The sequence below is a fragment of the Siniperca chuatsi genome, linkage group LG12, assembly GCF_020085105.1.
Source record: "Siniperca chuatsi isolate FFG_IHB_CAS linkage group LG12, ASM2008510v1, whole genome shotgun sequence".
Taxonomy (NCBI): domain Eukaryota; kingdom Metazoa; phylum Chordata; class Actinopteri; order Centrarchiformes; family Sinipercidae; genus Siniperca; species Siniperca chuatsi.
Window position 1 is genome coordinate 5276041 of NC_058053.1, and position 16284 is coordinate 5292324.

At 38.1% G+C, this 16284-nt stretch overlaps 1 protein-coding gene across 3 annotated transcripts in view; it reads left to right on the plus strand.

Annotated features, from left to right (window-relative positions):
* The window catches only part of tfpia (tissue factor pathway inhibitor a), a 39021-nt gene extending 22938 nt beyond the window's left edge, over positions 1-16083 (plus strand). For all 3 annotated transcript variants that reach the window (XM_044217421.1, XM_044217422.1, XM_044217423.1), the window contains exons 3-7: positions 10529-10705; positions 11640-11717; positions 11899-11958; positions 14694-14867; positions 15141-16083. In XM_044217421.1, the coding sequence (XP_044073356.1) occupies positions 10529-10705; positions 11640-11717; positions 11899-11958; positions 14694-14867; positions 15141-15205 (554 nt within the window). In that variant the 3' untranslated portion in view covers positions 15206-16083. The remainder of the gene's footprint in view (positions 1-10528; positions 10706-11639; positions 11718-11898; positions 11959-14693; positions 14868-15140) is intronic.
* The last annotated feature ends 201 nt before the right edge of the window (positions 16084-16284 follow it).

The following is a 16284-nucleotide window of genomic DNA, read 5'->3' on the forward strand; positions in this document are numbered from 1 at the left end:
AAAACACCTCATAACAGATGCTGGATGTGTGCAAGGGTCACTTGGTCAGTTTGAGAGAAAGGGTGAGCTTGTGGTTAAAGATAGAAAAATCGCTAGTTATGTGTTCCGTTAGTATGCTCATGTCTCTAGCTAAATAGCTAATGTTATACCATTGTTTAAGGCTGATTTGTGCATGACATTTTGACATATTTACGTGTCGCATTTCCCCCCTTTGATGACATATGATGCCCTAAATTTAACTAAAGTTCAGCAACGAGACGCAAGAGAAATCACCACAGTTTAATACTTAAGGCATTTTGAGATGTCCCGGCAACAAACTTGTCGCGTCTGTTTCCAACGCCATCGGAGACTACTGATGACGTATCAGGGTCTTGAAGGGTTGTCCCATTTCATAGGGGAATATTTCAAACACTATCACTTGTAACTCTGTTTCAAGGGGTGAGGGGCATTCGAAAAAAGATGGGTAGAGGTGAAAATAAAGAAATGGGATTAAGCCTTAACCTCAATAAAGTTGTCAGATTTGACAGTTGAAATTTGTAATTTTGTAACAATGCAGTGAAAAGCAGACAAAAGCAGGTTTGTCATTCTGCAACTGTTGATGTTATTAGTTGGAATGACGCCTGTCAAGCCGCACAAATGTGAAATTTATGTTTATGTTTTATTATTACTATTCAAATACTTGGCATATGTCTTTCTCTCATAATCAAGATGTTTTGCGAGAGATAACGTTTCGAGAACTAACCAATGAATTTCACAAATGTAGCCTGTAAGCTTCCCCAAATCTACTAAGGTGCAGGACAAAGCCATTACCCTACATTCTGCTATAGTAGGAAGCTAGGACTAGCTTCTGGATGTTTTAGTCCTGAACAGGGTTACATATAGTTTGTAATCTTACAAAATATGTAGTGAGTATACTCATAATTTATGTACCACATATTGTTTTAAAGCATCCCGTCAAGCAAAGGACAAATGCCCTGTGTTATAAACAGTGACATGTAAGACTACTCTTGCATATTTAATCTACCCAAAAATGGGCCAGTAGTATTTGCACATTGTTAGTTAACTTCAATTAAATTATATAGCACCAACTCATAACAGAAGTTATCTCAGGGCACTTTTCATATAGAACAGGTCTAGACCGTACTTTTTATACTATTATTTATAGAGACCCAACAATTCCCACCATGAGCAAGCTCTTGGTAACAGTGGCAAGGAAAAACACCGGTTTAACAGGCAGAAACCTCGAGCAGAACCAGACTCAGGCTGGGCGGCCATCTGCCTCAACCCCAGATTTCCTTTTATACATTTTCTAATTACTATTTATACTATGGCTTGGCTGAATACTTGATGGTTATTATTTACTGAGAGATGTGCACCCATATTTCCCAGTATGCCCAGCTAATCAACATTTTAAATTCAGTATTATCAATAGTCAATGTCAATCCATTGCTTTGCCATCTTGCATTAGTCCAGACTTGTAACTAAACCTTGACTGAGAGACTAGATAATCATTGTCTTGTTTTAAAATTATGTGCGCCTATGAGGAGTACCATCACGCCCATATATTGTCTGGACTGGTCCCCACAGAGGTTGCTGCTGGAAATCGGTTGTATCCGATAAGTAACAAGAAATTGCAGTACAGAAATGATAAACTAGGTTTGAGGTAATATAGAAACAGTGTCACCATTACATAGTTTGTCCACCAGAGAGGACTGACAAGTTTCTTTTTACAGTGCAAAATGTCCTGCTCAGTATGTAAATTCTTAAAAAAACAAATCAAAGGGATCCGTATCAAGATTGTTTGTTTATATTGTGTGTTACTGTTAAAAGAAAATTAGGATGGGCCGATATGTTGTTATCAGAGTTTTTAAACTGTCAAATATTGATATCAGTTTCGGCCTCAAAATTCCAGTATTGGTCAGGCAATACAGTATCAAGTATTACTATACAAGCACACTGCTTCCACATCTTATGAAAACTCCAGAGATTGACAGACATGGTGTACATAGTTACAGTTGCTAAGTTATGATTGGACAATCGCTGTTGTGGGAAAGGGTTTAGCCAAGGATCAATTGCTTTGTATGAATAAAATTCTAAATTCCCAAAATGCAAATGCACCTGCAGAAAGCACTGATCTGAAATGTTCAGTCTAAGATGATATGAATCTGCTCACATCAATATGTACATAAAGTTGTCAATCCCTCCATTACAGGCAATAAAATGTTTTATTATGCAGTTAGATTAGATAAAAGTGATCATTGGAAAATAATTGCATCAACCAAGTTTACAAATATAGCAATAAATATTACACGGGGGGAGGGCGTATCAACAATGCAGTACACATAACTGGCATAATATATGGATGGTTGCATATGTTTTGGATCTGTAGTGTATGCATGTACTGTATGTGTTTGTCAGTATTTATCTGTGTCTATTAGTCTGTTTGTGCTGCCTGTATGTAGGAAAGGGTGTATATTCAACTAAGACTTGCTGTAAAAATTCTGATTTTTGTGGGGTTTTTTTAGATTAATTAGATTGAAATTGAAAAAATGTAGCTAAAAATACTTTTCCCACTGGATTCTCGGTGGGTGGGGAGAATAGTTTCTATATGGCAGTGTTCCCAGGTAAGTGTTGAGCTCACAATGCTGATGAAAACACCCAGATATTTATAAAAGGGTTTCAGTTTATTTTTCCTCACACCACCCTAAAACATTGTGGGTGATATGCCTGCCACACATAGATTGCATAGCAATCGAAAGATGCATCTATCAGTTACAATTAAGTTGGTGATATGTATGTAGTTTTTCGATTTGCTGCATCATAAAGCGCTGATGGGAATTATGTGAGGTAATCAAAGACAACTGACTTTTCTGCAGCAGCTATTTTGCACCAATTGTCAGAGATCAATAGATTGTAAAAGAGGCAGAGATATGAACATACAGATGATGTTTCTTTTTTTTTACTTTACTTTCTTGTCAAATGGAAAAATGTGCTCGACCATCATCATTGCTATGGTTCTCTTCACCTTCCTGCAGAACACAGCTGAATGCCACAATTGAGTTGAAGCATGTTATGTGGCAGCTGTTTTTCAGTGGTGTTATGTGACTGCAGTAAATGGATACACACAAAAAAAGCTCAATCCTGGATTACACACAGCATTGAAATTTGAGGTTTTATAACAATGCAAGAGCACCTGGGGATGACTAAAAGTAGAGGTTAAAGGTCACTGTGAGTGTGTGTGAAAATGACTAAAAGATGGACTAAAAGTTGAGGTAAGAACATGTTTATTTAATCTTTGCTACATCTTATCCAATCAATTGTTGGTAAGAGCATGGTGATACCTGCTAAGTGCAGTCTTGACAGTGCAGGAATACATCGTGTCACTCACCACACTGCACTTAGCTTTTGTTAAGTGGGATGTTAGTAATATATCATAACTGCTGCTCTTGAAAAGCTGCAATCAAAGCTCTAACAATTAGACTTTTCACCCCTGGGAGTTGAATTTATCCACAGTAAGTTGCCCACAACAAGTTGTTCTGCGCTGGTATGGTTCAAAAGCACTTCAGGTGAGTGGAACAGTGCTGAGGTATGCGTGTGAAAAACTCTATACGTCCAGAAAAGGTACCTGGAGAATGGCAGAAGAATGCCTTTCCCTCTGGCGTAACAGCTGCATACAGTGCGCCATGGTATCTGTCATCTACAGTAGGAAAACAATACATATTTAATACTCGAGCTTGTCTGATAAACATAAAATATGCCCTTGCATGCATAGTAATAACACATCTATCAAAGTATTTAGATTGCGTGTTATTCTGTGGTGTGACAAAGTGCTTTCTCCCACTGGCAAAGAATAACCTTCACCTTCTTATTGCATGCCATGGGATACATTATGCAGTCAGACAAGAAGATCATGAATGAATTTGCATACCGCAGGCATTGCCATATGCAGTAGATGCCTCCATTTTCAGTCCCTTCGTCAGTCTGCACACAAACAAATCTGCACTGTAAAGATAAATCTAGAGGTGTGGAGTTTCTGGCTCCAGCTGATCCAAAGGGGACATTATATAAAACTGCTTGGACAGAAATGTGAAGGTGACATGTCAGAAAAATCTGTTTTAAAGCTGGACATGGAGTGTATAGTCTCACTCATGAGTAAGAAATGTGCTGCTCATAAAGAAAATAACAGAGCTATAAAACTTACACATTTGTACCATGGCGTTTGAAAGGCAGTTTCACAACTATATTTATTGGTTCGTGGCTGAACAAAAAACGGCATGTTGCAGCCCAGCATAACACCTTCCATGTGTGTATCCATTTTTCCTGTGCTGGGTGGTGACTTAGTGGCCAAAGTCAAAACAAGGATGGTAATAAATAAACTGTGTTCCAATTCCATACTACATACTAATTCACAGCAGGTTTTGACTGTGTACTGTAGTGTAGCATTTTTTCTACTTGTCAGTCCCTGTTTTGTTTGTATTATGCACACACTTGGATTCCTGCCGCCGGTTTTATGCTATTCCACTGATGAACAGTTGGTGGCGGTGCGCAAAGAAGCGTAGCAAAAAGCTCACAAAAGGCAGCGAAAAAGAAGACTGCAAGCAAGTAAACATAGATGTATACGATGCAGGATTTAAAATATGCAAATGTTTTGTGAAGAAGGACTTTTGTTAGACTTCAAGGATACATACAGTGTGTTTTGGTAAGAAACACTGAATGTAAACATAAAGTTTGTTTGTTTACAAGAAAACTCAACAGTTTGACTGTGAAACAATTTTGGCCTAGTGGCCGCACAGAGTATTGCAGCTTCCGGGATCATCTATGATGCACACTGGTCCAAAAAGTATTCTTCCCATACACAATCGTTGGTAATGGAGGAACTGTAAAACCGTGAATACACTTTATGAGCGTCACAAACACCCTAAAATGACTGCTTTTGTAATCATAATTTGAGCCATTCGGTCCAGTAACATTTGGGGGGGGGGGCAACAGGAGGTCAGCCAGCTCGGCCAGCAGAAGTCTCGGGCTCGCATGTGCTCAGCTGGCTCGGCTGGAGAAGGACTCTAGTGCACACGCTCTATGGGCCCAAAACGCAGAATCGTGAGAAAGCACACAAAGGCTTTTCTATTGTAAATTCCATTCTTCTGGAATTGGAACACAGCTGTATTTGACAAACAACAGACATGAGTGTGATCACTGCCAACAAATGAAGCCATAAGTGAGAAAATTAGCTTGAGCTCCACTGTCACACTGATCTTGTCTGGCTTATTAAGTATAATGCATTGGTAGATTGATTTAAAATTAAACTAAATTAACAACAGTCTTTTAATATTCACTGATCAACACCACCTATGAATACTTTTAGTATGCTCCTTAAAGTATTTTATGATTGTTTTTAACATTGGTCGCACAATATGATGTTGAATGTTTCTTTCTATACAGTAAATACACGCATTACATTCTTAACTCTGTGATTCAGTGTAGTCAACAGGAAGGTGAAGCTAGACTTCTCCGAGAAGGATTTAATTTTACAGCTACAGACATTTGAAAATGTCATCACACTTCTAAAGCAAGAAGGAAGATCTCTAGGGTGAACATCCTTTGCAGCAGGGCTGATGTCATCAAGTCAGTGACATTTTAATTCCCAAAAACAGTACACACTACAAAAACTGCTAGTTGACACACACTACTGTAATTTGAATTATTTCATCTATATTCTTGGCCATGGACAGCTTAACAAGAATGTTCCTGTAAAGGTCACAAACCAATGTGAGGACCATTCTGGCTTGCTGTCTGGGATACTTTTTTCTTTTATCTCTGAGCCAAGCAAAGGCCTTTTCTCTCTAGCCCTCATGTCTTACTGAAACCATTGTGTCCCAAACCCTTCTTTTGGTCTGCTGTCCCTTTTACAGCTCTGCTTAAAGAGGTCAGAGACACAAACACAGTGTTTTTCTTTGACAGTTGTACTTTTCCGTCCTTAGCTCAGGGCTTCTGCTCAGTCTGTGGGCACAGGCATTGTTAAAAAAGAAAGTAAGCAAAGGAAAAGGGACGGAGAAGTGAACAGCACAAACAATATGATGTTGCTGGAGGTGGCAGAACTGGGCAGATTGTTAAGGAAAAAACATGAGCCTGCTTTGTAGAGTTGAAACGATTAGTTGATTAATCGATTAGTGAATTGATAGATTTGATGTTTTTAATTGCCTAATGTATAGTAAACTGACAATTTGGCTCTTAATCAAAAATAAGCTTTTTTTAAAAGATAACACTCATATTTCTCTCCTTAGAGTTCAGCCTGCAAACATTGGCCTTTAACCCTCTGCAACATTGGTACTTCGATCCAGATATATTTAGCACTTTACAATATGCAAACAACAACCTCATAAAAGTAATCAGTTATAATATAATAGTCCTTTTTTTGGAATTTGGAAAGGCTGATATTGCTGCAGTGTTCAGTGTCAATTGGATTATGTCTGTCTCCATCCAGTGGTAGCTGTTATTTTTACGCCTGAGTTCTTTCATTTTGCTTAAATTTCTATTCCATTAGCAATCAGTCGTCTTTTTTCCCACAGGAGGCCTGGCCAAGATGGTGTCAGCACTTTTACAGGCAGAACAACAAAAACCTTTCAAAATAAGTTGAAATGTATTGAAGAAAACTGAAGGAAGAAAATAAGCCATGAGAAATCAATTGAGCAAGTGAAGAGACAAGGGACGGATCGGGGTGATACAAAGCGTAGTCTAAACATTGTTAGTTTCCAATAGATTCATTGTACATTGTTCTAAAATATCATCTTTCTGGATATGACACTCAATGGGGGCAAAATATGTGTTTTTCCATTCTCCCCCATCACCCGAGCCCATCTTAAATGATGAAGTCTGTTTTGCTGAAATACTGAGGTTCTCTTTGGAGAGCGGCCAAAACTCTCTGGAATGATGGACCGTCTGGTTCACACCCAGCGCTTGAAAAAAAGAGCTGACCGATAATTCTCTTCAAAACACAAATCACCTCTTCCACCTTCACAGCTTTGATAGAGAATTGTGTTTGTGAATTATTCAGCACTGCATTGCTCTACAGCGAGTGCTAGACTACCCTTTGACATGTCTCTTTGCCCATGCTTATAAGTCAAAGTCACCTCATAAAATGTATCTAGATGTTACAATGATAGTCTTTTAACCATAGTCACCCTTCAATGGAGTGTGGTTATTCAAAGACTTAAGAGATAAACCAATAAGAGAGTGTGTAGCTGGTGTAAGACATCCCCTCGTAGCCACATTAGAAGTCCTCAGCTGTTGGGACACCTTGGGTTTAGGCAGATAGCAGCATTTAGTTACACACAAGTTTCAACAGAATTCTGCTTTAGCTTCTAACCAGAGTTTTGTCAGCTTGATAGCCAGTAAATCACACTGGTCTGGTCAGTTAATTGTCACTGTCTTGTTGTAAACCCATGATGGCTGCATGTCTTATAGAAGCTAGTGCATGCCGTTTAATTAATTGCACATAAATACACTAGTTCCTAATATGTATTTTCAGGTGCTGGTAGATGAATTTTGTTACCTTCAGACAGAGCCAGGCTAGCTGTTCCCCCCTATTTCCAGTCTTTGTGCTAAGCTAAGCTAACTGACTGTTGGCTCAAGCTACATATATGTATACAGACATGAGAGAGGTATTGATCTTAACAACAAAACAAACGGAACACCGACACTCACAGATAAATAGTCTTCTTGTTTATCGTGGGCAAAAAAAACAAAAATAAACCAAAAATCAGCTGTTTATTCAGGTTGACTGAGCTGATTTTTTTTAACTTATGGCTAAATGCAAGACATTTTCCTTGCTGATGTAATTTGTGACTTTTATCAAAGTCTGGGATCAGAACACGAGTTTGTACTGACTCATCCGCGGGTGGGTCATTGAAGTTTAAGAGCTTTACTTATTTATTTTACTGCCTCAGCAAACTTCGGACTACGCAGAGTAACAGATAGTAATGGACCCACTGTCTCTACTCTGCTGTTGAGAAATGCTGATCAGCTAGTCATGGCTTGTCAGGTTGCACCTGTCTTGGTCGACAATGTCAGTAAAGTCTGTTCGAAATCGAGCCAGTCCGCTGGAAGTGATGCATTTCACACCATGGTTGCGATTGTGTTTCAGACTCGCATCAAGCATGAGCCTGTCACTAGCTTGTAAATCTTTTAGGCTTTGTGACGATTTATTCAAATAAACAGCAGGGTTCCTGACAACCCTCCACAACAACTCTGCTGTCTTTTGGTGATAGGTGATAACATATTAAAGTTACAGATTTCAGATTAAAGAAAATCTAAATGCAGTTTACATGATGGATTTGAAGTACAAATAATCTCAAACTTTTACATTTCTCTTTCAAAAGCATAAAGTTTGGATTGCCAAATAATACAAATTACCATCACGGAAAGGTAGACAAACAGGAAACCAATCTACTATTACAACTGCATTACATCCTTACACAATGAAAGATGAACATCAAACTGTAGCTTAGAGCTGTAATGCCCATATCCCAATACTTCAAGACCCGAGGGTGAAAATATATGCAACGAGTGGTAAGAAGTGAAGTGAGAGCTGAGCTAAGAGGTAGAAGAGATATGACAGACAGAAAGCAGAGAAGGAAGGCATGGCAGAGGAGGTGATGTGGTTCACTGGGGACAAGGGAACATAAAGAAGTTCTTGGTGGAAGTCTTGACTTTTCAGCTTGCAGAGGAAGATTAGGAGTGAATCTGAAACCTGACTGGAGTGGAAATGTCACTGTACCGCTGGGGAGACAGGAAGTGGGCTAGCTGTGACCAGTGATTGCAAAGTGTAGTATGGCCTGCAGTTCATTTATTGGATTATATTTTGTACACAGGCTTTGAGCAGTGGTGGAAAGTAACATGGTAAATTTACTCAAGTGCTATACTTAAGTACAAGTTTGAGGTACTTGTACTTTACTTGAGTCTTTTCTTTTCATGCCACTTTCTACTTGTAGCCCACTACATCCCAGAAGGAAATATTGTACTTTTTACTTCACTACATTCATTAGACAGCTTTAGTTACTAGTTACTTTACAAATTAAGATTTGTGCACACAAAACATACAAAGAGCTTATAAAATATGATGTTTTATTATAAATGAAACTACTCAACAGTTTATACAAGTACAGCTGAAATGATTAGTTGATTAATCAATTAGTCAATTGATAGAAAATGAATTAGCAACTATGTTGATAATCGTTTTTCATGTAAAACGTGTCATGGTTCCAGCTTCACAAATGTGAGGATTTGCTGCTTTTCCTTTGAATTATATTAATCATTTTAAGTTGGGGGTTTTTAGCTTCGGACTGTTAGCTGGACAAAACAAGCATTGTGAAGGCGTCACTTTGGGCTCTGGGTCACTGCGACAGGATTTCACACTATTTTCAGAATTATTACAAAGCAAACAATCGATTAATCGAGAAAATAATCAGCAGATTAATCCATAATGAAAATAATCATTAGGTGCAGTCCAATAGTAAAGAGTCATAAATGAGCTCCACCTCAACCAACTACAACAATAAAATCCTGCTTTTACATTAATGCATGAGTGATAATAATGTAATGATACAATATATAATAGTATAACAGTCACAGGGGACATTTTTCTGCTTTGAATACTTTAAGTACATTTTCCTGTTTATACTCATACTTTAAGTAACATTTTCAATGCAGGACTTTTACTTGTAGAGTATTTTCACAGTGTGGTGTTAGTACTTTTACTTAAGTAAAGGATCGGATGAATACTTCCTCCACCACTGGCTTTGACTACCTATATCTTCCCTCCCTGTCTCTTTCTTATTGCGTCCCTACCTCGTCTCCCCTTGCTTGCGTTTTCTTTGGAAGACATGTTTCATTGGACTATATTGAACTGCGTGTTCTCTATCAAATGTGTCATTCACTGCTCAAGGCCTTGATTCATTCATACAGTATATAAGCAAAAAACTAAAATCTTGGCTTTGTTGCGAGATGATTCATACTTCATACTTTAAAAAGTAATTTATCAATCAGTACAATTTAGATGCTATCACAGCAAAACTGAAAACTCAATTGAGGCAGTGAAGTATGTTGTGTTTTTGCTTCTATTTTGTTTTCATTTAAGTCGATTTCAGAGTCATTGGAGCTTTCCGTTCAGAACAAAGATGACAGAAACCGAGAAGTAACACTGATCAATGCAAACCAAGTGAAGATGATACTGTATAATGTGGGATGAACAAGCCAGTTTGGCACTTCTATCCGACGCTTTCTTTCTTGGTCAAATGAACCATAAATGAAAGTTGCATCTTTATGTTCAATTACTCAGTAGCAAAAGTCATCAATGTTATATTTCAGATCAAAGTTGAATATGTTGCTGAACTGTGCACTTTGATGAGTAAAGAGAAACAAATAGATTTCACACATTTACTATTTATTTGTTTAGCAACAGACTCAATAAGGAAGTGCTGTAACAGAGTCTTTTCTGAGTTTCTAACAATCGTTCTCCCTCTCCCATTCCTAGATGACAAGAACCCGTGTCATTTGGCCGAAGCTCCTGGTCCCTGTCGAGGGATGGTGACGCGTTACTTCTTTGACAGCAGCAGTCAGCAGTGCAAGCGTTTCTTTTACGGCGGCTGCTTTGGGAATGCCAACAATTTCAAGAGCATGGCAGAGTGCGAGGCAAAATGTCAGAACCCAGGTAGGCCAGGTTGAACTTTTGATTTTTTACAGTAAAGACTGGCAAACACCCAAGCTGGCCAGACAGCAGCATAGTCAGGTTCTATCCAAAATCACAAATTAAGATTCCAAAGTTGTCGTCATTTGGTGGAAAATGGACTGTATCTGTAAAGAAACAACATTATTCTAAGGCCTTATAAGAGCCAACACAGCTACACAGCCTTTCAAGTCAGCTGCACATGTCTGAACCAAGACTTGTAATTGTAGTCAATGCTGTTTTTACCTCGTCATCGTAAAGCTTTTTAATTTGGCCAAACAGAAATACTTACTTTTCCTGTCTTTACCTCAGAGCGGTATGCCAGGTGTAATTTATATATGTCTGGGTTCATAGACAGCCAAGGCACAGCAGATCACAGTTGCTGCACAACAAATGAAAACTCATTTCAGAGTGGTGACATAATCAAAATAGTTCTACCTCAGAAAATTAACTTTCTGATGAATTTTAGCTGACCATGAAATCACATTCCGCCTTGATTTAGCATTTAAATCGTTTTAAAGTGACCAAAGCACACTCAATTATGCTAGACTTAGGCATGACTTAGAAGTCATTTAGATATTGAATTTGTCAAAGAAAATAACGAGTTGCTCGACTGTGACCAATTCGGTTGACAGCCCATGTTGTACTGAAAACCAATTGGAAAAGCTTGTGTGATTTTTAAAAAAAATGTTTTAATGGATAACAATTTCAGATAGATGACTGTCTGGTTTCATTAGTAGATTATATCTGTTTGCAGACCGATGCCCTTTCTAGTCAGATACTAATAAAATCTAATTTCCTTAAACTCTGATTGATTACTGGGATTTAATGAGATCTGTTCTAAATATAGACTGATGTAAAAATCCTGGTTCACATGGAGACACACCTCAGATGTTACTGTTTTTTTTGGTCAATATAGCAAAACCCACTAAGGCAGCAGAAGTCCACACACAGTCTACTAGACAATCCAGCATTGTGCACTCAACCATAGTAACTGGTAAGACTGAATGTACACCACACTCTCCTTCAAACAGAATATGTTAAAATTCTGTTGCTTGTCATTCTTGTCTAAATCACTCAATAAAATACATCAGTTTTGCAATCATATGTAATTCAGGTTTGAATTTTGAGAGAACCAAGAAATGACTGATCCCTTGACATATGTGTTTGTTTCTCAGGGGAACTGACTGTAAGTGAACCTCAGGTGCAACTGAATGACACTAATAAAGAGCCAAAAGGTAAGAAAGTATCTGTTAGTACTCTAACAGAACGTGGTGTGATTGCATATAATAACAACGGAAAGAGCGGGCGAGAATAAACACAAATTTTCCCAGAGCAAACCGAGGTGAAGACACATCTGCGTCGAGAGGAGAGAGAGAGAGAGAGAGAGAGAGAGAGAGAGAGAGAGAGAGAGAGAGAGAGACCAGGGAACAGATAAGAGAAAGAACTTTTTGGTTAGTTCTGAGATCAGTTAGAGGCTGAGCTGCCACACCGATCACACACACGGTTACTAGCTAGCTTACAACTAACATCTGTACAGTTGGTACATTGGCTGGACAATTAAACACGGACTGCACAAACGGTCCTGCGTTACGATGCGAGGCAAACATTTGCTTTGCTTTGTGTCCGAACTTTTTCAGTCTGAAGAACAACATCAGATATTAGCCTACTGTGTTGCAGTCTTTAGTTCAGTAACCTTGATCAGTAAGGAAAATAAACTGCGACTAATATATATTTTTTCTTTCAAGACGAGAAAAAACACTTTTTTTTGTCGCATCACATAAATGCAGACAGCAAGACGTACATGCAGTGTTAATTCACTACAGAAATCACAGAGCACCAGACATTTGGGAAAGATTAACTGTTGTAAGGCGTAATTAAATCAATCATCCTGTCCTCAGAGTAGCAACCAGTCCATGCTGAATTCTGAATTATGCTTAGACCTCAACGTAAGCAAATCCAGTTCATTTATTAAACCAATGTATGCTGCTAATAACTTTATTGTGATAAAATGTAATAAAATGTCAAGGTGCAGTGATGCATTAGATGGTAGACAGCTCACAAAATTGCTTCTGTTGTGAGAGGCAAAGGGCAGAAACAGTGCATCAGTGTCTCCTTCCCACAGCCCATTTGTCACATATTCCCATGTACTAATTTCCTGTGTAGTAGGAGTGAGGGAGCATATATCACGGTTGTCCTGTTCCAAGGCTCTTTTGTGCCGCAGCAGGAGAGCACAGGGAGACCCTGGCCTGCTTCCCTCAACTCCTTCAAACTGTTATAACTTTAAGAATTCAATTTCACTCTTGTCAGAAAATATTGAGAGGGAAAGATTCAGGATGACTTAGCCTCAACAGTACTGCCTCCTAATTAATCTATTGTATTTATTTTTTTCTGCGATGAGCTCTCCAGCATGGGCAGAAATATCTCTCAGAAACACTGCTGGCGTGAAAGTAAAACTCCTTAGAGCAACAATGAGTTATTCAGACCTTAAATTAGACAGATTTAGAGGATAAAATGTGGTAATGATTCATGTCAGAGTATCAGGTGAGATTTGTTTTTCACTGCTGAACTGAAATGAGCATTTGAATTTCACAGTCACAAAAGCTGGAAAATGAGCATTATAGAATTGGCATACATCTTGAGTATGGTGTCTCTACCAAGCACATGTTGCAATGTTGAAACCAAAGACTGACACCTTGTGGCTATATGAGGATGTACACTTGTAGTGTCAGTGGGAGAAGCTGTAATGTAACCTTTGCGGCTAAAAAAGTGGAACATAAACTAATCCTAAACTAAAGCAGCTCTGGATTCCAGCTTCCTGTGTTGGAAATGGCTTTGCAAGCAGTATACCAAAAATACTGCATACACGATACTACTACTATTGTTACAACTATTCATTTACATGCTAATACAGAAACATTTTACTTCTGAAGGTTTCTCTATTATGCAGTTTTGTATTAGCTGAGATGATATTTAAATGGTTTTGCTTTGGATTGAAGACCATCTTTTGCGCTTCATCAGTGTGTATATTTCCCTGTTGGTTAGCAAACAGTCCGGTGACATGTATGAAAGCACTCTTTCCACACCGATTTCTGTTTGCGACACGATACAAAATGTTTGGTGTAACATATTTTAAGAAATGTTTAGTTTGTCATCCAGATACCATGAGGGTGTTTTTTTTGTCTCATTTAATAATTCTTAAACTGAAGGATTTTAAAGGCATTTCTTCTGGCGTTACATCTGTAGAGTCATAATGTCTAATGCTTTGCTACTAATGATTATATCAATAATATTAACGCTATCAATATTTATTGACAACTTAGTCACAATTAATCAATTCCTCAAATTCTCTAATTGTTCCAATAGACCCCTGTTGACCCCAACAAATGAAGTAATAATGAGTTAAATATTGGACATTTGAAGTCATAATGTTTACCTATTAAAATCAATGTCCTTCATTTGTGGGAAAGACCACTCGTGGCTGCTTTCCTACAAGTCGACTACAGCTGTGTCTCTCACCGTGAAGAAAGCTGCAGAATAAATCAAAGAGGGTAGCTTACACAGGCCTGTGGGAGGCCGTGATAAGAACTCTCACTTTTTCAAATCTGTCAATTTAAGTCTGAGAGCATGCAGACACTGGACAAAATCTATTGCAGAGGCAGACGGAAGGAGGATATGAGCAGGATATGAACTCACGTGGAGTTAAAAGCTGGGAAGATGTTAATGAAAAGAAAACATCATTCGTCGTCAGGTGCTTTAGGACCATGGCGTCCTCCACCCCCTTCCTGACCCTGCAATCAGACTGGAATGGATCCAAGAGATCCAAATACACAATGATATATCATATAAAGGATGACATACATCAGTTTGGGTCCTAATTGTTAAAGAAACACTAATTGAAAATGAAAATAATTGTCATTTGCAACCCCAATTTAAAACTTTGATATGTTCTGGCTCTTTCTGGGATTCACAGGGCTGTGTTTCAGTCCTGTGGACAAGGGACCGTGTGACGGTGCAGAGAGAAGGTTTGCATACAACCCCAAGACCAAGAGATGCCAGATGTTTTTCTACGGTGGTTGCGGGGGAAACGAGAACAACTTCACATACCGGAAACACTGTATTAAGAAGTGCATTCAAAGCAGAAAGGGTATGATTATTTTAAGAGATCATTTCCAAAATGCATGTTCCCATTTTAGGAATTTAAAAACACATTTGGAATGAATTACTTTTATTTGCAGAATGGACAGGTAGAGTCTGTAAAAGTGTAACTATTTTGTTAACCAAGAGTAGGTGTAAATGGTTTTAATTGTAGTTTTCTCATTGTGAGACATAATGTGTCATTTGTCATCTTTAAGAAAATCTTTAATAGAAAACCCATGCGATTCAAACGATATCATTTTGTTGCTGTGTTCTGTTGCAGGTCATGGGAGGCTGATCCGAATAAGGAAGAAAAACTTAGAAAACATTGTTAATCGTTCAGTCTGACACTTGGCTCTGCATTCAATCCTGCACTGCTGTGGAGCCACCTGTATTTATGTCCATATGTTGTTTTTAGCTTTACTCATATCTATTGTTCTGTAGTGCTACAGTAAACTCATTTGTAGTGTACCTGAATTAGCTGTGTAGTGACTGAATTCAATTATCATTATTATCCACATAATTTCAATATGTCATTGACAAAAAACACATTATTATTATTATTATATATTGTTTTGCTGATTTCTAATATAGCAGCTCTCTACACTTATGCTCTGTGTATCAATGTTTTGTATAAACAATATCTTATGTCTTTTTAATTTTACAGTCTCAAGGCTCTGTTAGGATCATACTGATGTAAACATTTTACTGTAACAAAATGAATGCTTCTCCTGCATATATAACATACTACAATGTTTTTGGTACTGCTCCACTATTGTCAATCGATGTGAACAAGAGCATTAGCAGATTACACTGGTGGACAATCCTTATTCCAGGACAGAATGTTCACATTAATCAAGCTGACCATGTCCTCATAAATCAATGTGAACAAGGTAATGACTTATTTTTGTCAGATTAAACACGAACACTTCTTTTTTCTTTTTAATCAATATTATGCCCGTTCGAAAATAATTATTGCAGTCCTGCTGGTGTTGTTGGTAAGGAAAAACAGAAGGAGGCAGTGTTGTGTAAAGTGTGTTTTCACAGAGGTTGTCAGCACTGCTCTGTCTTGGCTGCACAGTGCTCTGTGTCTTGTTTTGTAACCATGGCTGTGATGAAATTACTGTATGGCCTCAACAACTGTCAGCAATTCCAATTCTGTAATGGGCTTTTGTTGATAATTAATCTGTTAAAAAATAAAGACAATTTGTATCCCTTTAAAACAATACCTTGAAAGTAATTTTAAAGTCACTAAATGAAACCCAACTGAACTTGTTGGCCTCTCTTCAGGGCCGTAGTTGAGGACACTGAGGTCGCGTCCCGTGGATTTCTTCAGGAAATTTGGGGGTTTTAGCACATTCTACAATTAACACTTGGTCTGTATTTTATAGGCTGATTCCAGTATTTTTTTTGAGACTTGGTGTATT